Source organism: Gracilinanus agilis, chromosome 4 (assembly GCF_016433145.1).
Source record: "Gracilinanus agilis isolate LMUSP501 chromosome 4, AgileGrace, whole genome shotgun sequence".
NCBI lineage: Eukaryota > Metazoa > Chordata > Mammalia > Didelphimorphia > Didelphidae > Gracilinanus > Gracilinanus agilis.
Window position 1 is genome coordinate 145376661 of NC_058133.1, and position 19610 is coordinate 145396270.

General features: G+C 32.8%; 1 protein-coding gene across 2 annotated transcripts in view; it reads right to left on the reverse strand.

The window, feature by feature from the left end:
• FMN2 (formin 2) overlaps positions 1–19610 on the reverse strand; it is a 453830-nt gene that overhangs the window by 72004 nt on the left and 362216 nt on the right. For both annotated transcript variants that reach the window (XM_044674186.1, XM_044674185.1), the window contains one exon: positions 13960–14011. In XM_044674186.1, the coding sequence (XP_044530121.1) occupies positions 13960–14011 (52 nt within the window). The remainder of the gene's footprint in view (positions 1–13959; positions 14012–19610) is intronic.

A 19610-nucleotide genomic window follows, 5' to 3' on the forward strand; every position in this document is an offset into this window, starting at 1 on the left:
AATATTCCACAAAATACTTGATAAGAGCCTCTAAGTTAAATTAACATTCATAAATACTCGATGACTTTCAAAAGTTAGCATGAGAATGGACAGTGAAAAGATATTTTAAAAAATGAATCATGAACAAGAAATTAAAAAATTCTAAGGCGTAGAGAACATACAGGAGCTTTATACCTATATATCATTAATGCTTTCTTAAACAAGTCAGTTGGGAGTTATTCAAGGTGACTACATTATAGCATCATAAAAAGTGAAATTAATTATATTTGTGTTGTTCTTGCTCAAGTCATGTATGACTCTTTTTGAATTATGGACTATCCTGTTCGTAGTATTTTATGGCTAAGATCCTGGAGTCAATGGCCATTTCCTTCTTTAGTAGATTAAGACAAAGAGAAGTTAAGTGACTTGCCCAGGCTCACAAAGCTACTCTTTGAGGTTGGTTTTGAACTAAGATCTTCTAGACTCCAGATCCAGTGTTCAATTAATTGAGTCAACTTAGCTGCCTTGTGATTATATTATTTTTTTAAAAAAACCTTACTTTCTGTCATAGAATTGATAAGGGCTAGGCTTTTGGGGTTAGGTGATTTGCCCAGACTAGGAAGAGTCTGAGGCAAGATTAGAATCCAGGTCCTCCTGACTTCAGGCCTGGCATTCTATTCACTGTACTTCTTAGCTGACCTTTCGTGATTATATTCTAAGAGATAATAAATAACTGATTACAATTTTAGAAGTCAGTTTTGAATCAGCTGTCTCTGTCCAGTAAACAAAGCACTGACTTGATAAAGTAAAAATGAAAACAAAAACCATTCAATTTAAAGAATAAAATGAGAAGGTAAAGCATACAGAGTAAATAACTCTAACCTGACCACTTCAAATGGTTTCTTGATGTTGGGAAAAAGGGAAATGAAGAAAAGAATAGTCAACAATATTTTCTAAATTTATTTTATATAAGTCAGCTGGCAAAATAAAGAGGCTCAAAAATTCTAAAAATCCCTTCATTAAAAACTTGTTTTCTTTTAGACAAGTGAGTGATGGATCACCTAACTGTTACACTAGTTTATAATATAAATTTTAAAATAAGATCTGGTGGAGATGGGTGGTGAAGATTTTGAGCAATCTGTTATTGTTTAGTTGTTCAGTCATGTCTGATTCTTTGTGACTCCATTGACCATAAAGTCTATGGGGTTTTCTTGGAAAAGATACTGGAAGGGTTTGCCATTTCCTTCTGCAGTGGATTAAGGCATACAGAGTGACTTGCTCAGGGTCACACAGCTAGTAAATGTTGAGTCCAAATTTGAACTCAGGTCTTCAAGACCCCAGGCTTGGTGCTTCTATTCACTGTGCTACCTAGCAGCCTTTATGAACAATATTACCTCATAAAACAACGAGAAGCAATAGAGAGAAAAACAATTTTTCTGAAAGCCTGGCAAGAGAACTAATGAAGCTAAGTCACCCCAAGGACATTTAAGGATGAAATTAGAATAAGAACAAGTAAGAGACAAAAAGAAGAAAATATCTGTCAACATTTCTATAACAAATGCTTTTCTCCATTTATGACAATAGAGCTACCACATTTGGATGCTATCATGACAGTTCCAATGTGCTGAATGAGTTAGTAAAAATGGAATTAAAGAAAATAACATTAAGAAGTATAGCTAGTCTAGATTAATTACACACAGAAGTTTGTGCTAGAGGGGAAAATTTTGAAGTTATTGCAAGACTGATCTTCAAAATAACTGAAAGAGGGGAAGTTACAAAGGTTTAAAAATATCTTGGGCATGAAAGAATATCATTGTGTATGACATGAAACACATAAGCAAGAAGGTATCAATAGCCACTAGTCTATGCCAGTTTTTCTATCATTACAAAATCTTTATGAGAATAATCAACATGAATAAAGAGCAAGTTTGACTTTGGCTTTAGAACACAAAACATAGTTTTGTTTTGTTTTGTTTGTTACATCTGACATCCTGTATGAGATCAAATCTTTATTGTCACTTGAGACTGAAATGTATAGAAAATTCAAGATTTCATTGCATTTATTTGCTAAATATAAAAACTACTTATTTTGGTAGATCAAATTAAAGTTACTTAAATCTTCCCTGCCAATAAAATATTACATATTTACATATCATAACATTCAAACTACTCAAAAGTAGAATAATGGAAAGGAGTTAAATTTCTCTCTGATTATTAAAAATAGTTTATTCTAAATCATTTATTATTCTCTTCAGCTCAAAGAGATATGAGAGGAACTTGTTTTCATAGGCTTAGAACGTTAGTTCCTTGAGAGAAGAAGCAATTTTTTGTATTTGCTTTGTATTTTCATTGTGTAACATAGTTCTTGGCATTTAGTACTTAACATTTGCTTGCAGATTGACTGAATGATTGATTACAACATCAACTCAGAGTTCCTAAATCCCCTTCTAGGGATAAATAAAACAAGTCTAATCACTCTTTATGAAAGTTCTTCCAAGAAAGCTGTTATGGTCCTTATATGACTTAGTTTCTCCAGGTGTAACAATCTTAGTTCTTTTGTCTGATTCTTATATGGTACAACTTTAGACTCTCTTATTATTTGGGTGGACATGCTCCATTCGGGTTTAAATAGAATATAGTTAACCCTGAAGTTCAACCTTTTAAATGTAGGTTGATCTTGTAAAGCATCAATAATGCAGCCCTGCTTGTTCAAAACTGCTTGTTCAGTGCAGCTTTCAGTATATGGATAAATCATAAACCAGAGGGGCCAAGAAATGGGATCACAAGGATAATATAATAAAAAAACAATAAACAACTTGGATACAACTTTTCCTGAAAAACAACATCTTCTTGAACTCCTCACATTGTGGCTTCCTATTTTTCAGAGTCTGGGATTCTGTTAAAAACAAGTGATCTACAAATTTATTTGATTCTTCTCTTCCTTTTACTCCATAGTCAAATCATTGATCAAATTTAGACTATTTCTGTTCTCTTGCCCATTTTCCTGCCCTAGGCAAGGATTATTCCCCATTTCCATCAGTACCACGGAGGGTCCCTTACAAGGTATTATCATACTGCAATGTTATGGATTTGAGTAACATTTTAACTTTCTGTCAGTTTTGATAATATACAATACACTTTCCAACACTATATTTTATTTGATTCTAACAACCTCTGTAGGGTAAGTTGAATGTGTATCATTCTATGCATTTTGCTGATGTGGAATCTGGAGTTCAGAAAAATTTAAGTGTAGAGTCTAGAACCCAAGTCCTCTGAGTCTCATATTTGTACTCAATTGTATTCTTTCTTATCTTTATTATTAACTTAGGACTCTACAAATTAAATGCCATTCAGTTGTAATTCAGAAAGGCAATCTGTATTCTACATCTAAAATGTAAATCACTTTAAAGAATCACCTTCAAAGACTTACAAAATCAAAATAGCTTTCTGCTATACTGCAAAGTGCCATAATAGAAACAGTTCTGGACTGAAAAATAAGAGATCTGGTTTGTAGTCTCCAGTGCAAAACTGTTTGAATTTAGAAAATTCATATATCCATAACACCTGTTCTGTTTTGATGATTCAAATCAATTATATTAATCAAATTATATTAAATGAAAAACTTCTTAGAAACACAAAACATGATGGATGTAAAACATATTACAAATGTGGGAAAAGATGACTACGCATTTCTAAACAGGAAAGTAATGGCTCCCATCCTTAAGTCTCCTTTGTAATGTTTTACTGTGTTCAGATAAATTTTCTTATTCTTTTTCATTCCTTTCCCTAAGATTACTGTTGGTACAATGTTTCTCTCCTATGTTAGAAAGTCTCACTTTTCCAGATTTTAAATAGCACGATTCAAGGGGTATATATTCCTTTGAGTGTTAACCTCTACTTAAACATTCACATTGGATTAAATAGGATAGAAAAAAATGTCTTCTATTCTTTGTCCCTTTGCTTGATGATTTTTTGCAAAAATGGTATACTTTTGATATCATTTTCCCAGCTAGAGGATATAGTCTATAGGGGACTGAGAGTTCAAATCTAGCCTCAGGCACCAACTAACTGCATGCCTCTGGGTAAGTTTCTTAACCTTTGTTTCCTCATCTGTAAAATGGGGATGATAACATTCCAGGACTGTTGTAAGGATCAAATGAGACAATATTTGTAAAACAAGTTGCAAACTATGAATCAAATGCCTGTAACAATAATAATAATAATAATAATAATAATAATAATAATAATAATGATGATGAGAATAATAATCGTGTTAACAATTATTATTATTATTATTATTATTATTATTATTATTATTATTATTATTATAGATATAACTCATCGACTTGACATTGTCAGGAAAGAACCTAATATGTCATATGTGCTTAGTGAAAGCACTTACAAAAGTATAAATTTACACTTAGTATACAAGAAGTTTTGGTGGGAGAGGTTGATAGCAGAAACTCTAACCATACAGGGGACAAGTTTTTCCTTTTAGATCAAAGTCTTTAAGATTTAAACAAACAGGATTAGCTAAATGTCCATTCCTTTATAATTTTCAACGGAAACTGGGAAGAGGAGTGCCAAAAATGTTTTATGAAATGAGTAGCTCTTTGTGAAGTTTTTAGTTTAATTCATTTACATAGATGTTTCATGGTAGGCCATACTTTCAGAGAAAGACCTATTGATTACTATTGATAATCAACAGATTTTTAGGTTTAAATTCAAGGACATAGCCACATAACAAATGCACTCTTGAGAGAGAAATGTGTAGTAACTAACTGATAGGTTATTTGAAGAGTATAAATGAACATTTTTCCTCCTGTTCTTTCCTTCCTTCTTTCTTTCATTCTTCCCTGCATCTCTCCCTCCTTTCTTCTATCTATCCTTCCATCCTTTTTTCCTTTCCCTCTCTCCCCCCCCTCCCTCCCTCCTTTTCTGCCTGCCTTACTTCCTTCTTTCCTTTCTGCCTTCCTTTCCCTCTCTCCCTCCTCCTTCCTTCCTTCCTTCCTTCCTTTCTCTCTCTCTCTCTGTCCATGTATCTATTTCTATCTCTGTCTGTCTCTTTCTCATTGCCTATATCTGTCTCTCTCTTTCTAAACTGAGGTTTTATATATATATATATATATATATATATATATATATATACACATATATATATATATATGCATGTATGTATGTATTCCTTTTTCCCTTAGAGTCTGAAGTCCTAATTAGATACATTCTATTTGTTGTACTTTATCAATATTAGTAAGGGAATGATGTAATTGTTTAGAGTTTTGCAAAGACATTCCATGTCACTTCAGTGTTAATACCAGGCTGGAGCCTTCCTTGTCTGCCTGCATAAGCTGGATAAACACAGACCTGTATGCTTTCTTCTCATCTCAGGATACTTACTCAGAGAGATCCTGGAAAATATGCCTATTGTGAGCTAAACATTTCACTTTTCATTTTATCCATGTGCCAGAAATCCATTCCTTGGATAAACACTTTACAAACTGACACTCTAAAAGTCACTAAACATGATAAAGAGAGTGTACATCATTTCAGGACTGATTAAATATTTTCTCTCCCATGACAAATGAACAGTTACAAACTATATGGAGTCTTTGGAACCAGCATTCCATTTTTGTCTTTATTTTGCATGAAAGATTAATTTTCCATTTCAACTCATCTGTTATGCAATACTAGCTTTGGTAAAGCACCACTCATGCATTTCAGCCCAAATATTATTTATTTTTTAAAGTATGTGGAATAGTATTTTGTTTTGGAGTTATGTCATAAATGTGCTTTACCCTACACCACCCCTGCCATTTGTAGTGTCATTTTCTAAACTTCTCATTTTTTAGTGGTAGCTCCATCCTCAAACCACTTAAAATTTATTTATTTGTGTACTTTTTGTAATTCTTATAATATTAGATGTTCTTGAGGGCCAAGACTATTGCATTTTTGTCTTTTTTATCTTTAGTGACTTGCACCATGTCCTGCCTATGGAAGGTTCTTAGTAGATGTTGGATTCTCTTCTTTTTGTAGTCAGAAAAAGTTTAGAGAAAAAATAGATATGTAGTGAATTTGGAGTCTATGCAATTAAAAGAAAATGATTAGCTATATTTAGCATATTTAAGCATATTTAAGATATATGCATGTTAAACTTAACTAATCTGAAAAAAATTTTAAACAATGAAATTAGTTATAAGTTTCTTCCTACTTAACTCATCCATTTACTTTGTTCGATTTGGTTTTATTTTTGTATTTATCCACTTTACTCACATACTATTTAATAAAAATACTGTGTATAAAAGATTTAAAATATACTATTTTTAACGTGTTATTTTAAAAAATATCTTCCAAAATTTTGACCCCCAAACATTTCAAAATATTTTAATACTTTGTAAGAAAAGCCATTACACATGTGTGGGTCTCTTGGCAATAAATACTTTAATTCCTAAATCAATTTGGAAAAGATACTGAGAAAGAAACACTCAGTGACAAAAATATATAATGGGAGGGGATAAAAAAGGGGATAATGAGGAGAAAATGTAGTAGAAAAGTCTTCTTTTATTTAACTAAAAAGTTCTTTGGAGTTTTATAGGTATATCTATTTTCCATTATTAGTCCCATTACGCAGGAATTATCACTACATCACCACAAAATTTCAAAATCTCACTGTAACAGCATAGCTACTTAAACATTTTTTCTGTGGAATTTGTTTCCTAAGATTGTCTCTAATAACAACATGTTTTTATAGAATCCATGAGATATGAATTATATTCTTATACTTTGAATTCTCATATTGATTTTTCTGTGTGACTATATTATTGTAAAAATGGATTTAACAAAGGGCAAAGGACCTATATGTGTACAAATATTTGTAGCTACTCTTTTGTGGTGGTAAAAATTGGAAATTGAGGGAATTTCTTTCAATTGGGGTATGGTTGAATAAGCAGTATTATATGATTGTGATGGAAAACCATTTTGCTATAAGAGCAGTCAAGTTGTGCACTGGATAAAGTGCCAACTCTGGAGTTAGGAAGACATCCTTCTGAGTTCAAAGTTGGCCTCAAACTTTTACTAGCTGTGTAACTCTGGGCAAGTTACTTAGCTATTTGACTCAGCTTCCTCATCTGCAAAATGAGTTGAAGAAGAATGTGGCAAGTTCCAGGATCCTTGTCATTAAAACCTCAGAATGGGGTCAGAAAGAGTGAAACATGACTGAAAAATGACTGAATAACAACAAAAGAAAATACTATGATGAGGAAGGATTCAGAAAAACCTGGGAAGACTTAAATGAACTTATGCAAAGTGAAATGAGAAAAATCAAGAGCACTTGTACATAATAATAGCTATATTGGAATTATGACCCACTGTGAAATATTTTTCTACTTTGATAAAGAAAATGAACCAAGACAATTCCAAAGGATCTATAATGAAAAAATGTTATCCACTTATAGAGCAAAAACTGGGGGACTCTAGCTGCAGATTGGAACATATTATTTTTGACTTTGCTCATATTTATTTGCTTTTTGTTGTTTTATTTTGCAATATTGCTAATGTGGAAAATGGCTCATATGAGTTCACATGCATAATTAATATCATATTGATTGCCTTCTTAAGAGGGAGGAGAGAATTTGGAACTTATTTTTAAAAAATGAATGTTAAAAATAAATAATGAAAGAAAAGAACACAACTGGTAAGTGGTAGAACTGGGATTCTAGTTCTGACTTTCTAACTCCAAATCCAGCTAGACTTACATGTATTTAAATGGTTGTAACTATTATAAAATGCCACTTAAAGTTTTAAAATAACTCAATATAAGAATTTTAGAGTTGACCTTAAGAGTGACTCCAGTCAAGAAAATCTAAATAATGTCCCAATGCAGATAAACAAATAAATAGATAAATATATACATCAATACATCCTTTCTCCGGCCAGCCAGCCAGTTCTTCAGCTTCTCTCTGGTTGATTCCATTAATGAAAAGTTCCCTCATTTGTTAGGAATGCTAGTCTGTTAGACAGCTCCAATGGTTATGAAGTTCTCCTTTACAATGAGTCAAAATGTTTTGCCTATGCCTACTGATTATTGCTTTTAGTTCTATTTTCTAGAATTATGATGACAATTACCAAGTATAGTGCTCCTTATACACAACTCTTCAATTCTTATATGATTACTCCAACCATTTTTTTGTTTTCAGGAGAAACATATTTACTTCCTTCCAGTTTTCCTTATATGACACTATTTTCTGTTCCACTGACATCCTGGAGATCCTATTTACAGTGTCCTCCAATTTCACACATGCTGCTCAAAATATGGTCCTTAGGGTTAAACATGAAACTTTGGGTGGCAGGTAGTAATGCAGGACAATTGCCTATCTAGGTTTTGACACTTAATTGCAGAGACATAAAATGAGATAGAATTAGCTTTGTGAGCACATTCATATTGCTCTTAGACTAAACTTTCAGTCAACTAAATTCCTTTTTTTCTTTTTCTTTTTCACATAATAGATATCCAATCACAAATCTGGAGTTAGAAGAGAACTCAAGAGGCCATCTAGAACAATCTTCTCATTTTACATTTGAGGAAAGTGACACCCAGGCTATTTAAATGGGATGTCCTATGTCATTCAGGCAGACTATGTCACTGGCTTGAATTGCTTTAGTGTTTTTTCCCTAAAGCTGTAATAAAATTGTATAGTTCCCTCAGAGCTCCATCATAAAACACTTCAAAACACTGAGCCTTAGCATTTTGGTTAGTCCTCCTTCTTCAAGTTTCTCCTACTCTAATCCATCATCCAAGCAGCTGCCAAAATGATTTTCCTAAAATGAGCCTGGATATTTCACAACACACTTTCCCCACAATAAACTCCAATGGATCGCTATCACCTTAAGATGAAATACATAATCCTTTATCATTGAAAGTCCTCTGGATGCTCCCTGTCTCTTCAGTCTTATTACACTTTATTCTTCTCCATATACTTTACTATCTAGGTATACTGATCGATTTGCAATTCTTTAACATAACATCTCCTGTCTCTGTATCCTTGTCTTGTTTACTTCCCGTGCATACAAGATTCTCCACACTCTCCTCTCTTACTCTGGAATCTCACCTAGACTCCATGATTGCTTCAAGACTTAGCTCAAATACCATATTCTTCAGGAGACTTTTTGTAGACTTTCTACTAGTAGTACTTTTTCTTCTGATATTAATACCTCTCTACTTTGGTATGTATCTTGTACATACTGAGTACTCTAAATGTCTTTCTCATTAGAATGTGAGGTATTTGAGAATGGGAACTGTTTTTGCCTTCTTAGTATTTCCAGAACTTAGCATAACGCTGCATCACAGATATATATATATATGTATATATATATATATATATATATATATATATATATATATACATATATATATATATATATATGGAGAGAGAGAGAGAGAGAGAGAGAGAACACACATGTGTGTATTCAACAAATAATTTTGATAGATTAAACATTATTTAACTTTTCTTTAAAGATTCCTACTTTTAGCAATGAAGGCTCACATTCTGCTTGCAACCTCTTTCTGCTATAGTAAATTATTTTATTATGTGACAAAAAAAATCCTCACAGTTGCTCAAATAGTCTTATGATGAATCTCTTCAAATTTAAGTTAAATAGACTAGAAAATGATAGCTAAATGATATTAAAAGCCTCTTTAGGTTTGTCAAGCTTGCCAGATGCTGGCAACAATACTATATTTCAATTTGTTATTGATTTCTGGAATATATTATTTCATAAGTGTCTTACAAATATGAATTTTCTACTCACACTGATGGGTTTTCATAAGAATTTTTGAGATATTAATTGCAATATATGGAGCTCCCATGCTCAGATGTAAATATGTATACATATATGAATATTTCTTTTATCTGCTTTTCTTTTACAGATTAGATGGAAATAAATTAAGAAGCCACATTGTGCAACCCATACCTGAAAAAAGAACCCAGTCTACTATATTCTCAGAAAGTGGTAAAGAAGTCTTTCCTTGAATATCTCTATTGAAAGGGAACTCACTTCCTCCTAAGATGGGCTCTCGCTCTTGTAGATAGCTCCAATTGTTAGGACATTTTTTTTTACATGCACTCTGGAATACAACTGCAGTTTTCACCAGTGCATCTAGAAATGCTCCTCTAAGACCAAACAGAATGAGGCTAATGTTTTTTTGATAGCCTTTCAAAAACAGAAATCAGCTATAATATTTGTTTTAAGCCCTCTTTTTTCTAGCTTAACAACCCCAGTTCCTTAAAGGGAACCTTATAAGGCACAATTTTCAGCCCTTGAAATCATCTGCTTCTTTAAGTTCCCCAGCTGAGCAATATTCTTCTTAAAATATGGCAGTCAAAACAGTCCACAATTCTTCAGGTATAGTTAAATAAACTTAATTATTATGATTAAATGAAAGTCTGAGGTATTATTTAAGATATCTCTAAAGAATTTGTTGTAAAATCATATTTTTTAATGAACAGATTTGACAATCAGAAAACCTGAGAAGTCTGCTATAATACACATCTGCATAATTGCTATGTTCACAGTATGGAATACTATTTTGTTAAAATGTCATTTAAATCATGTAATCTCCCTCCTTAAAATTATCTTTAAATTATGATTTTTTAGTTACTATATTATTCAGAAATACTAACATAAGGGGTTATAAAGTAAGTTTTCATTTGAGATCATAAGTTATCTATCTAGTCAGTTTGATTAAATTGTAGAGGATTGACCAATGTTTAGAGGGAAATTGTATCTCTGTTGAAATGTGGGTATGCCCCCCGGTACTCTTAATTAATAGCTAAGAATCAACCATATTTCCCAATACCTTTAAAAAATAGACTAACCATTTACACTTAGTCTTCCTTTCTATTTTCATAAATATATTGTACATTGTAGCAGGTATATGAATTTTATGGGTAGAAGAGAAAAAAAAACCTGCGTTGATATGTAATTGTCCTCTCCCTTGAACAGATTTCAGAATTTCATTCTTAAATTCATTCAGAATATCACATGTTTTTTCCAGCTAGTCTGAAAAGGCAGTTTCTAGAACTCAAGTTCCTGGATACATTTATACATTTCTATTGCCATTTCAAAAAATCTTATTTTCTAACTCATAAATAATATTAAGTATTGGTTCCAAAGCAGAAGAGTCATAAGGGCTAGGCAATTGGGGGTAAGTGGCATGCCGAGTCACACAATTATCAAGTGTCTGAGGCCAGATTTGAACACAGAACCTCCCATCCTAAGGCTCTCAATCCACTGAGCCACCTAACTTTTCTTCTGTTACTATTTCTTATAACTGGGGTAGTAAGAAGTGTCCTGATGAAGTCTATGGCAAAGCCAGAGCCGCTTCGCCCAGGATTTATTTGATGTCTCACGAGGGAGTCCAAGTTCAAAAGTTCCTGACTTTAAGAGTTTGAATACCAGATTCTTTAGACAGAGATATTGATTTCCTGATATGGTGAGCTCCTTGGAGCAAGGAGTGGGACGCCAGTGAATTAGTCTGACAAGGCAGGTCTGATGTGAAGAGTAGTGCAAGTCCAGCAGTCCCAAAGGGAGTTTAGTTTCCAAAGGAATTCTAAGGCCCAATGAAGTATTCAGTATTTTGGGGCCAGTCCCTCTGCATTACTTTATGGGAAAGGGAGACTTATTGGAATTAGCAAAGTTTCTCTGATGGCAATCCAATGTGCATTTTCCTTCTGAACTATGCTGATGCTCATTTCAGTGTCTTACATGTTTCTGTATTTAGTCGGATTCTCTGAACAGCATGTGAAGGCAATGACCTAGAGAGAAATTAATTCTTTAGAGGGATCTCCCAGGATTGGACTCTGTTTATGTAACCTCAGAGCCTTTAAGGAGAAAAAGGGGGAAAGCTTGGGCTACAATTTTATACAACAAATGCAAATTATGTCCCATTTCTCAATGAGTTATATTTTTCTGTATATTAATTTTCATAGCAAAAATACTGGAGTAAGAGTCAGCTGGGTGGTTCAATGGGTTGAGAGCCAGGCCTAGAGACAGGAGTTCCTGGGTTCAAGTCTGGCCTCAAACACTTCCCAGCTGTGTGACCCTGGGCAAGTCACTTGACCCTCATTGCCTACCCTTACCACTCTTCTGCCTCAGAATCAACACACATTATTGATTCCAAGACAGAAGATAAGGGTTAAAAAATTCTAGAGTTGTTTTCCATTTCTTCTTTATTTTAAAGATGAGCAAACTAAGGCAAACAGGGATTAAATGACTTGCCCAGAGTCACACAGCTAGAATCTAATGTCAGATTTGAATTCCAGAAGATGAGTCTTTCTGGTTACAGGCCTAGAATTTTATCCATTACACTACCTAGCTACTCCCAATAAACATAATTTCCCCCTTCTCCCAATTCAGGATTGATTATTAGATAACTAATTTGAAAGTACCAAAAAAAGAATATGTGGTCTTAAAGAAGAATATGTTAACTGGGAAAAATTCATACAAAATAATCTTATTTTATTTTTGGTAAATCAAAATACTGGCAGAAAATGGTGATGGTCCCAGCATAGCATTTCTGAATTTGGCAAGTTATTTGACAAAGTCATTCAAGATATCCTTATGAATAAGATGGTGAAGTAGAGTCTGTTCAATTGTAACTGGTTCAGCATCTTTAGCCAAATTTTCTTATACACATAATTGATATCAACTGAGACAGTCAAAGTGTGAAATTTAAAGCTTTTCACCTGCCAGGGATATTTCAGAGAAGATTATGCATAGAGTACAAAGTTAGACTGGGCCTTTCCAGTGCTGACTCTATGAATATACTGTTAACTTTTACAGAACTTTTGGAATTATCTTCTTTTCTCAAGTAATACATTTCAGGGTTTAATAACTCCTGTTGTTAACATCCTTCCAGAAACAAAAATCTCCATACACCCAGTCCCCATGTAAGATCCTACTTATTTTACCTTTTCTGTCTTTAGTTGAGGGTGTCAGTTATTAAGTTTACATGACATTTCTTAAATAAATTTCTATAATATTGAATATTCAAGCTAGTTCTATGCTCTCAATGTGAAGACAGGAGACTTAGACAATTGGAATCATACATGAGTCAGAATGTTATCTCAAGTCTGTTTAGTTTTCTGGATTAATAAAACAAAATGGGAGGAACAAACAGAAGCATGAGAAACGATGGATTGTCCAGCAGATGTCAACTTACCTTCAGATCTGAAACTCTAAAACCAACTCAAGAAATCCTACAGATTCCTCACGTGATCAATGAGGCAATTTTGCCATCTTCCTTTCTTATCCCTCTTCACCTATGTGAAAAGCTTAGAATATCCGAAAGGCCAGATCATTTACCCACTTGTCAGCAGGCCTATTTTCTGCTGGTTTCATTTTTCCCACTTGCTCTTTTCTGAATTTCCTCTCTAGCAATGCAGCACTGAACTAGATTCAATGCATTGGTTACATTTGGTATCATTGTCCCATTATTTTTTAGGTATGTTTGAATCTTCATAACCCTATGTGAGGCTTTCTTGGCAGAGATACCGGAGTGCTTTGACATTTCCTTCTTCAGGTCATTTTACACCGGAGGAAACTGAGGCAAACAGGGTTAAGTGACTTGTCCAGGGTGACTCAGTAAGATTATTTAGGCCAGATTTTCATTCAAAAAAAGGTGAGCCTTCCTGACTTCAGGCCTGGCACTCTGTGCACTGTACCATCTAGCTGCCCCTAGATATGGCATTGTTATCCTGTTCTAGTGAGGGGCTTAAAAATAAAATTCTGGACCAACAAAGTACATTTAAATGCAGTACATTATTAATTTAATTTTTAAATTTGTTTTAAATGACCAATATTCTTAGTGGGTTACTTTGGATGAAATATCCTGTGTCATTGACTCATTGGGCACATCTGACACCAAGCACTTTGCAAACTTGTTTTGAAGTGAGATATTTATGGTATCATAATGGGTTGTCTCACCATTTATGAGCTGCTGTCAATGAATGCTCTTCGGCTTCTTGGTCAATTTTCGCTGCAAACACAGAAGGAAAAGAGATAATATAAATGCTAAATTTGAACAAAATCTCAAGGAGAATATGATATAAAATTATTATATGATACTATTTAATAATGTAACTCAATTTAAATATAATAGTTGCCTTTTGTAAACAATTTCAGATAACTTAAAATATCCTAGAGATATTTTTTAACCCTTGTATTCTCCTTTCATGTTTTATTTCTCTGTGATTTCACTTGTGCATATACTTTGTCAACCAATACAAATCATCCCTATAACTTGGCTGGAAAGTGATAAGAGATTTTGTGACCAAAAAAAATTTATTTCAAGGACAATCAGGTATTGATCTTCTCTAAGTTCCCTGGACAAGAGATGCTTTGAATTCTTGTTGAGGCCAGTACTCAAGCCCTTGAGTACTGTATTTCAATGTAATGTATTTCAATCTGAAAGAAATTGGGTTCTACTGGCATATGCATGCATAGACTCTGAGAGCCTGACTTCTCCATTTCATTTAGAGGCATCAAAATTGGACTTCAGAGGTGAAAATATAAATAAATGAACACATATTTTAAAATTTTTAGTTTTGATTGCTCTAAATTAGGTATAGGTTTATGTTCTGTGTGCCTTTATAGGATCCTTAAAATAATTATTGTTTTATTTCATATCATTTCTTTATATCTACGGGCATATTATGTATATATAACTTGTATTATATATAACAAGAAACCTGAATATGAAATAAACATAAGATTTCATTATCATATTGTAGCCTTATTTATTTAGCAAAATAATACGGCTGTAGCTAAGGCAACACAAGCTTTGTAGAGAGTCATAGAATTAGGGGACATAGAATATAAGCAACTTAGCCCTTGCCTCAATCACAAACTGTCTACAATATTCCCAACAAACGGTAGATAATCTAGACTTTGTTCAAAAACCTTCAGTCATAGGGAACCATACTTAAAGAAGGTCCATTTCATTTCAGATGGACAGCTCTACTTGTTGGTAATTTATTAATTTTTTAAAATTAGTGAAACTAACATGATAAATTTTTCCTGTGAAAATTTGAATTAATAAGAATTCCCATTAAATTTGAAAATAATAATTATGCATTGATTGACGATATTACATCATAAAATAAACTGGAGAAAGCAGTATGATCTCAGTTAGTCATGGTTAAGATTTTTAAATAACAAAAATCCACAAACTCAGAGATTATAACTTAAGAGGTATACAAAAGAACATCAAAATTTACCTCAGATGAACACCCTACCCAAAAAACCATTTCATCACCATACTGCTAATAGGAAGAATGTCAAAGCTACATCACCATTTTCAAATATTTTAAGAGATATAATTAAAAAGACACAGCACAAATTGTAAGAATCAAAAGCAAAAGGTACAGTAGCAATGGGCAAAGATATCTAGAAAGGAATATTCTTTGTCTGATTATTCCATTTGGATTATAATAATGTGAGTTCTATTTAGAGGGATGAAGGAACAGAATAGAGATGGTAAAATTAATAAAACAATAATAATAACATAGTTGGAGATATGTAAAGAGAAACCTTTTCTTTGTGACTTTCTGAGGTGTCTCCATCACTACTTAAAACACAAAAGTACAGCTTGGACTGGTTAATGTTTTACAGCTCCAAGACAGTGGTTTTCAAATGTCTGTACAGTATCTGCAATGCCATAACTGAGTGTCATACTTATACTATTTGCCAGGATTGCTAAAATTTGACAGGATCATTTGAGCTGGCGGCACAGATTTTCCCTGCCCCCAGACCAACATACACTTTGCAGATGAAATGGTTTATATAAACCTACAGGTCAATTGTTTACCATATTAAAAATGGGACAAATGTTCCATGATTTATTATTTGAAAGAGTTTCAGCAAGAACACCCTGCTCCATAAAATTTTGCTCTGGGCTTCTTGGCATAAAGAAAAATTTCCATCCAGAAGCAACTCTGTAAATACAAAAAAGTTGCTTAAATACACACACACTAAAAACAAGCCCAGACTATTTTCAGGAAATCCTTTAAAATGTTATCAAATTTGGTTTATAAAATCAAAAATTCAGATTTAGACTGGAAAAAGATATTTCTTATGCTAATTAAGATAGATTTTTTAAAAGAAATCATGATCCAAAGATTCTTATCCACAAGTTTAGGTTTTGCTTCCTTAGGATATGATGTAAAACTTTTTATTTTTATTTTTCAAATATGTGTTCATTGTTCTCAGAGACAGAAGAATAATAATAATACTGGGATTTTCTGAAACTATTTCATAAAAGGTAGATACAATATTCAAACAGTACCTTAAATTTTGATAAACAGGTTTAAATAATAGTATCTTTCATTTGTAATTTTTCAAGAAACTATGTAAGAGCTCTATAAAGACCTATTTTAATATAAGAATGAGAGAATCAGCTCTTGCCTCATTTTATGGGCAAGTGTAACGGTCAAGAAAGTACTCAGTATTCAATCTATATGCTGCAAGGGGACAGTTATTACTAAAAGAGAATAAATATAGACTAGCTTCATGAGACTAAATCCATATTCTAATCATTATCCCCAATTCGACATTGCAAAATATTGTTGCCTAATACTTTTACATGGTTTAGAAACCAGGGGATCTCTGTGTTCAAATGGTAATTAGCCTTGATAAACAGTCAAACTAAAGATCAAAGAAATTTCATTATGTTTCAACATTTCAATTTTTAATATGAGTTCAAGTCTCGCCACAGATATTTACTGGCTTTATAACCCGCGGCAAGTCACATAATCCTTCTATGGCAATTTTACAAGAAAACCTAGTGAGCTGGATTCTGATTCAGAGAGGATACAGCTAAATCATTTACTAATGAGGTCTTTTGCCCATAAACACCAGACATGTATATCTACCAAACAACTTTCAATCACTGTGAGATCCCTTCAGATAATGTTCTTGCTAATTTACAAGTGAAAGTGATATTTTTTTGGAGGGAGGTGTTGGAGCAGATATGAGAGGAAGTAAATGATTTCATCCTCAAAACTACTTTTGATATTTAAAATAAATTTTCATAATCAATTGTTTAGTTAAATTACCTTAATGAGTCAAAGTGAAGACAGATGAAAATAAAACACTTATAGATTATTACATATGTACCTATGATTCTGCCATTTAAAAAAAGTGTTTTTAACAAAAGTCAAAACTCAAATGGGTCTAAATCTGAGATGCCAAACCACACATAAGCCACATGCCTGCAAAACTCCCAAGTACAACCTGAAGCATGTTAAAATGTAATTGGGAAAAGTTTAATAAAAAAATTAGAAAAATACCATAAATCATAGATAATGTTAATTCGTGGTTTTCTAAATCAATAGGTGGGCCTTAGCAATTTGTTTCTATTTGAGTTTAGCACCACTGTTTTGGACCATACTTATTATCTAATGATTATAATTGAATAATAACGATGTTTAAAATATTAGTAAAGTCTATTGCTGATTCCTTCCTACCTTTTCAGATTTCCTACATTTTACTTTGTTCCAAATACCCTATAATACAGCTATACTCAGATATAGATTTTTCAACACAGTTAATGTGAGAATTTGTTTCTTTTGGTTAAACATATTTATCATAATTTATTACTTGTAATTTCTTGAATACAATACTACATCTACCATCTCAGTGACTTAGTTCTGGCTTTTTCCCATGCCTGGAATGCTCTGTCCTCTCAAACCTGCCCCTTTCTTTAAGAGTTGGCTCAAATGCTACCTTTTGCAAAAGGCCTTTTCTAGCTACTAGTGCTTTCACTTCACTTCTGATATTACCACCTCTTCTACTATACACATATATACATACATACATATGTGTGTGTATGTGTTTATAAATACCTACTGTCTGTGAGTACAGGGACTATTTTTTTAAAATCACTAGCACTTGGTGCATTGATTGACACATTAGTAAGCTCTTAATAAATGCGATTGATATGGATTGTTATAGTTGGGGATAGCAATTAATTAAATTTGATCATGCTGATTTCTCTTCATTAAAATAAACTGTTAATTAATAGTAATGGGGGGGCAAAACAAAATTATTAAAAATCTGAATTACAAAACATGTTAAAATAAATACTTATGCCAAAAAGATTGTAAAGCATCTCAAACTAGGCTAACAAGATATTTTAATAGAAGTTTTTGATAATCTGATTAATAAATATATTAGGACTTTAGATTAGCATATTTATAATTTTTCATAAATATTTATTGCAAGTGTTTCAAACAATGCCCTTGAAATATTATTTAGTCCATTTTAAAAACTCAAATCTTTTATCATTTTTCTTAAATATAAACTCCAGCTCATTCATTGGAATAATTATCAAGAATCCAAAATCAGTGGTGTCTGAATTCATGAACAGTTGTCATGTCATAGCATGTTATTTGTTGTTGCTCAGTTGTGGCTGACTCTACCTGACCCATGGACAATGGCCATGGCATTTTCTTGGCAAAGATGCTGGAGTGGTTTGCCATTTCCTTCTCTAGCATGTCACCGTTTTATAGATGAGGAACTGAGACAAATGGGGTTAAATGACTTGCCTAGCATCACAGGGCTAATAACTATCTAAGACACCAAAGGCTCTATACACTGTACCACCTAGCCATATCATACTACTATTTAAAAAATAAGGATAATAAGGAAAAATATATAATCATTTTCAATATAAATTAATACACAGATACATAAATGTCTTAAGATGAATTGGGCTTTAAGCAATGGCACTGATATCTTGAAATAGCACTTCATCCCTTCAGTGATCTTGCTACTTTGCCCCACTCAAATGAATTTGCATCAGCTGATTATATTTATAGTCCTAATAACGCACAACAAATATTTCTTATGTTTGAACCAAAGAAAAAGTTCTGGTCTCAAAATATAATCTGTATGATGCGAGGGATAGCTTTTCCATATGAGTGAAAAATAGATTTTAGTAAAGGAGAAGTGATTAATTTATTTTTTAAAATATTATTTAATTGATTAATTAAGAAAATTTTCCCATGGTAACATGATTCATGTTCTTTCCCTCCCCTCCTCCCACCACATTCTCATAGCCAGCGTGCAATTTCATTGGGTTTTACATGTGTTATTGGTTAAGATCTATTGCCATATTATTGATATTTGCACTTGGGTGATCATTTAGAGTTTACATCCCCAATCATATCCCCTCAAACCATGTGATAAAGCAGTTGTTTTTCTTCTGTGTTTCTACTCCCACAGTTCTTTCTCTGGATGTGGATAGTGTTCTTTCTCATAAGTCTCTCAGAATTGTCTTAGATTATTGCATTTCTGCTGGTAGAGAAGTCCATTATATTTGATTGTGCCACAATGTATCCATTTCTGTATATATGATTCTACTCCTTTCACTCTCATCAATTCTTGGAGGTTGTTCCAATTCACGTGGAAATTCTCCAGTTCATTATTCCTTTTAGCACAATATTATTCCATCACCAATAGATACCACAATTTATTTAGCCATTCCCCAGTCAAAGAGCATCCCCTCATTTTCCAATTTTTTGCCACCTCAAAGAGTGTGATTATAAATATTTTTGTACAAGTCTTTTTCGTTATTA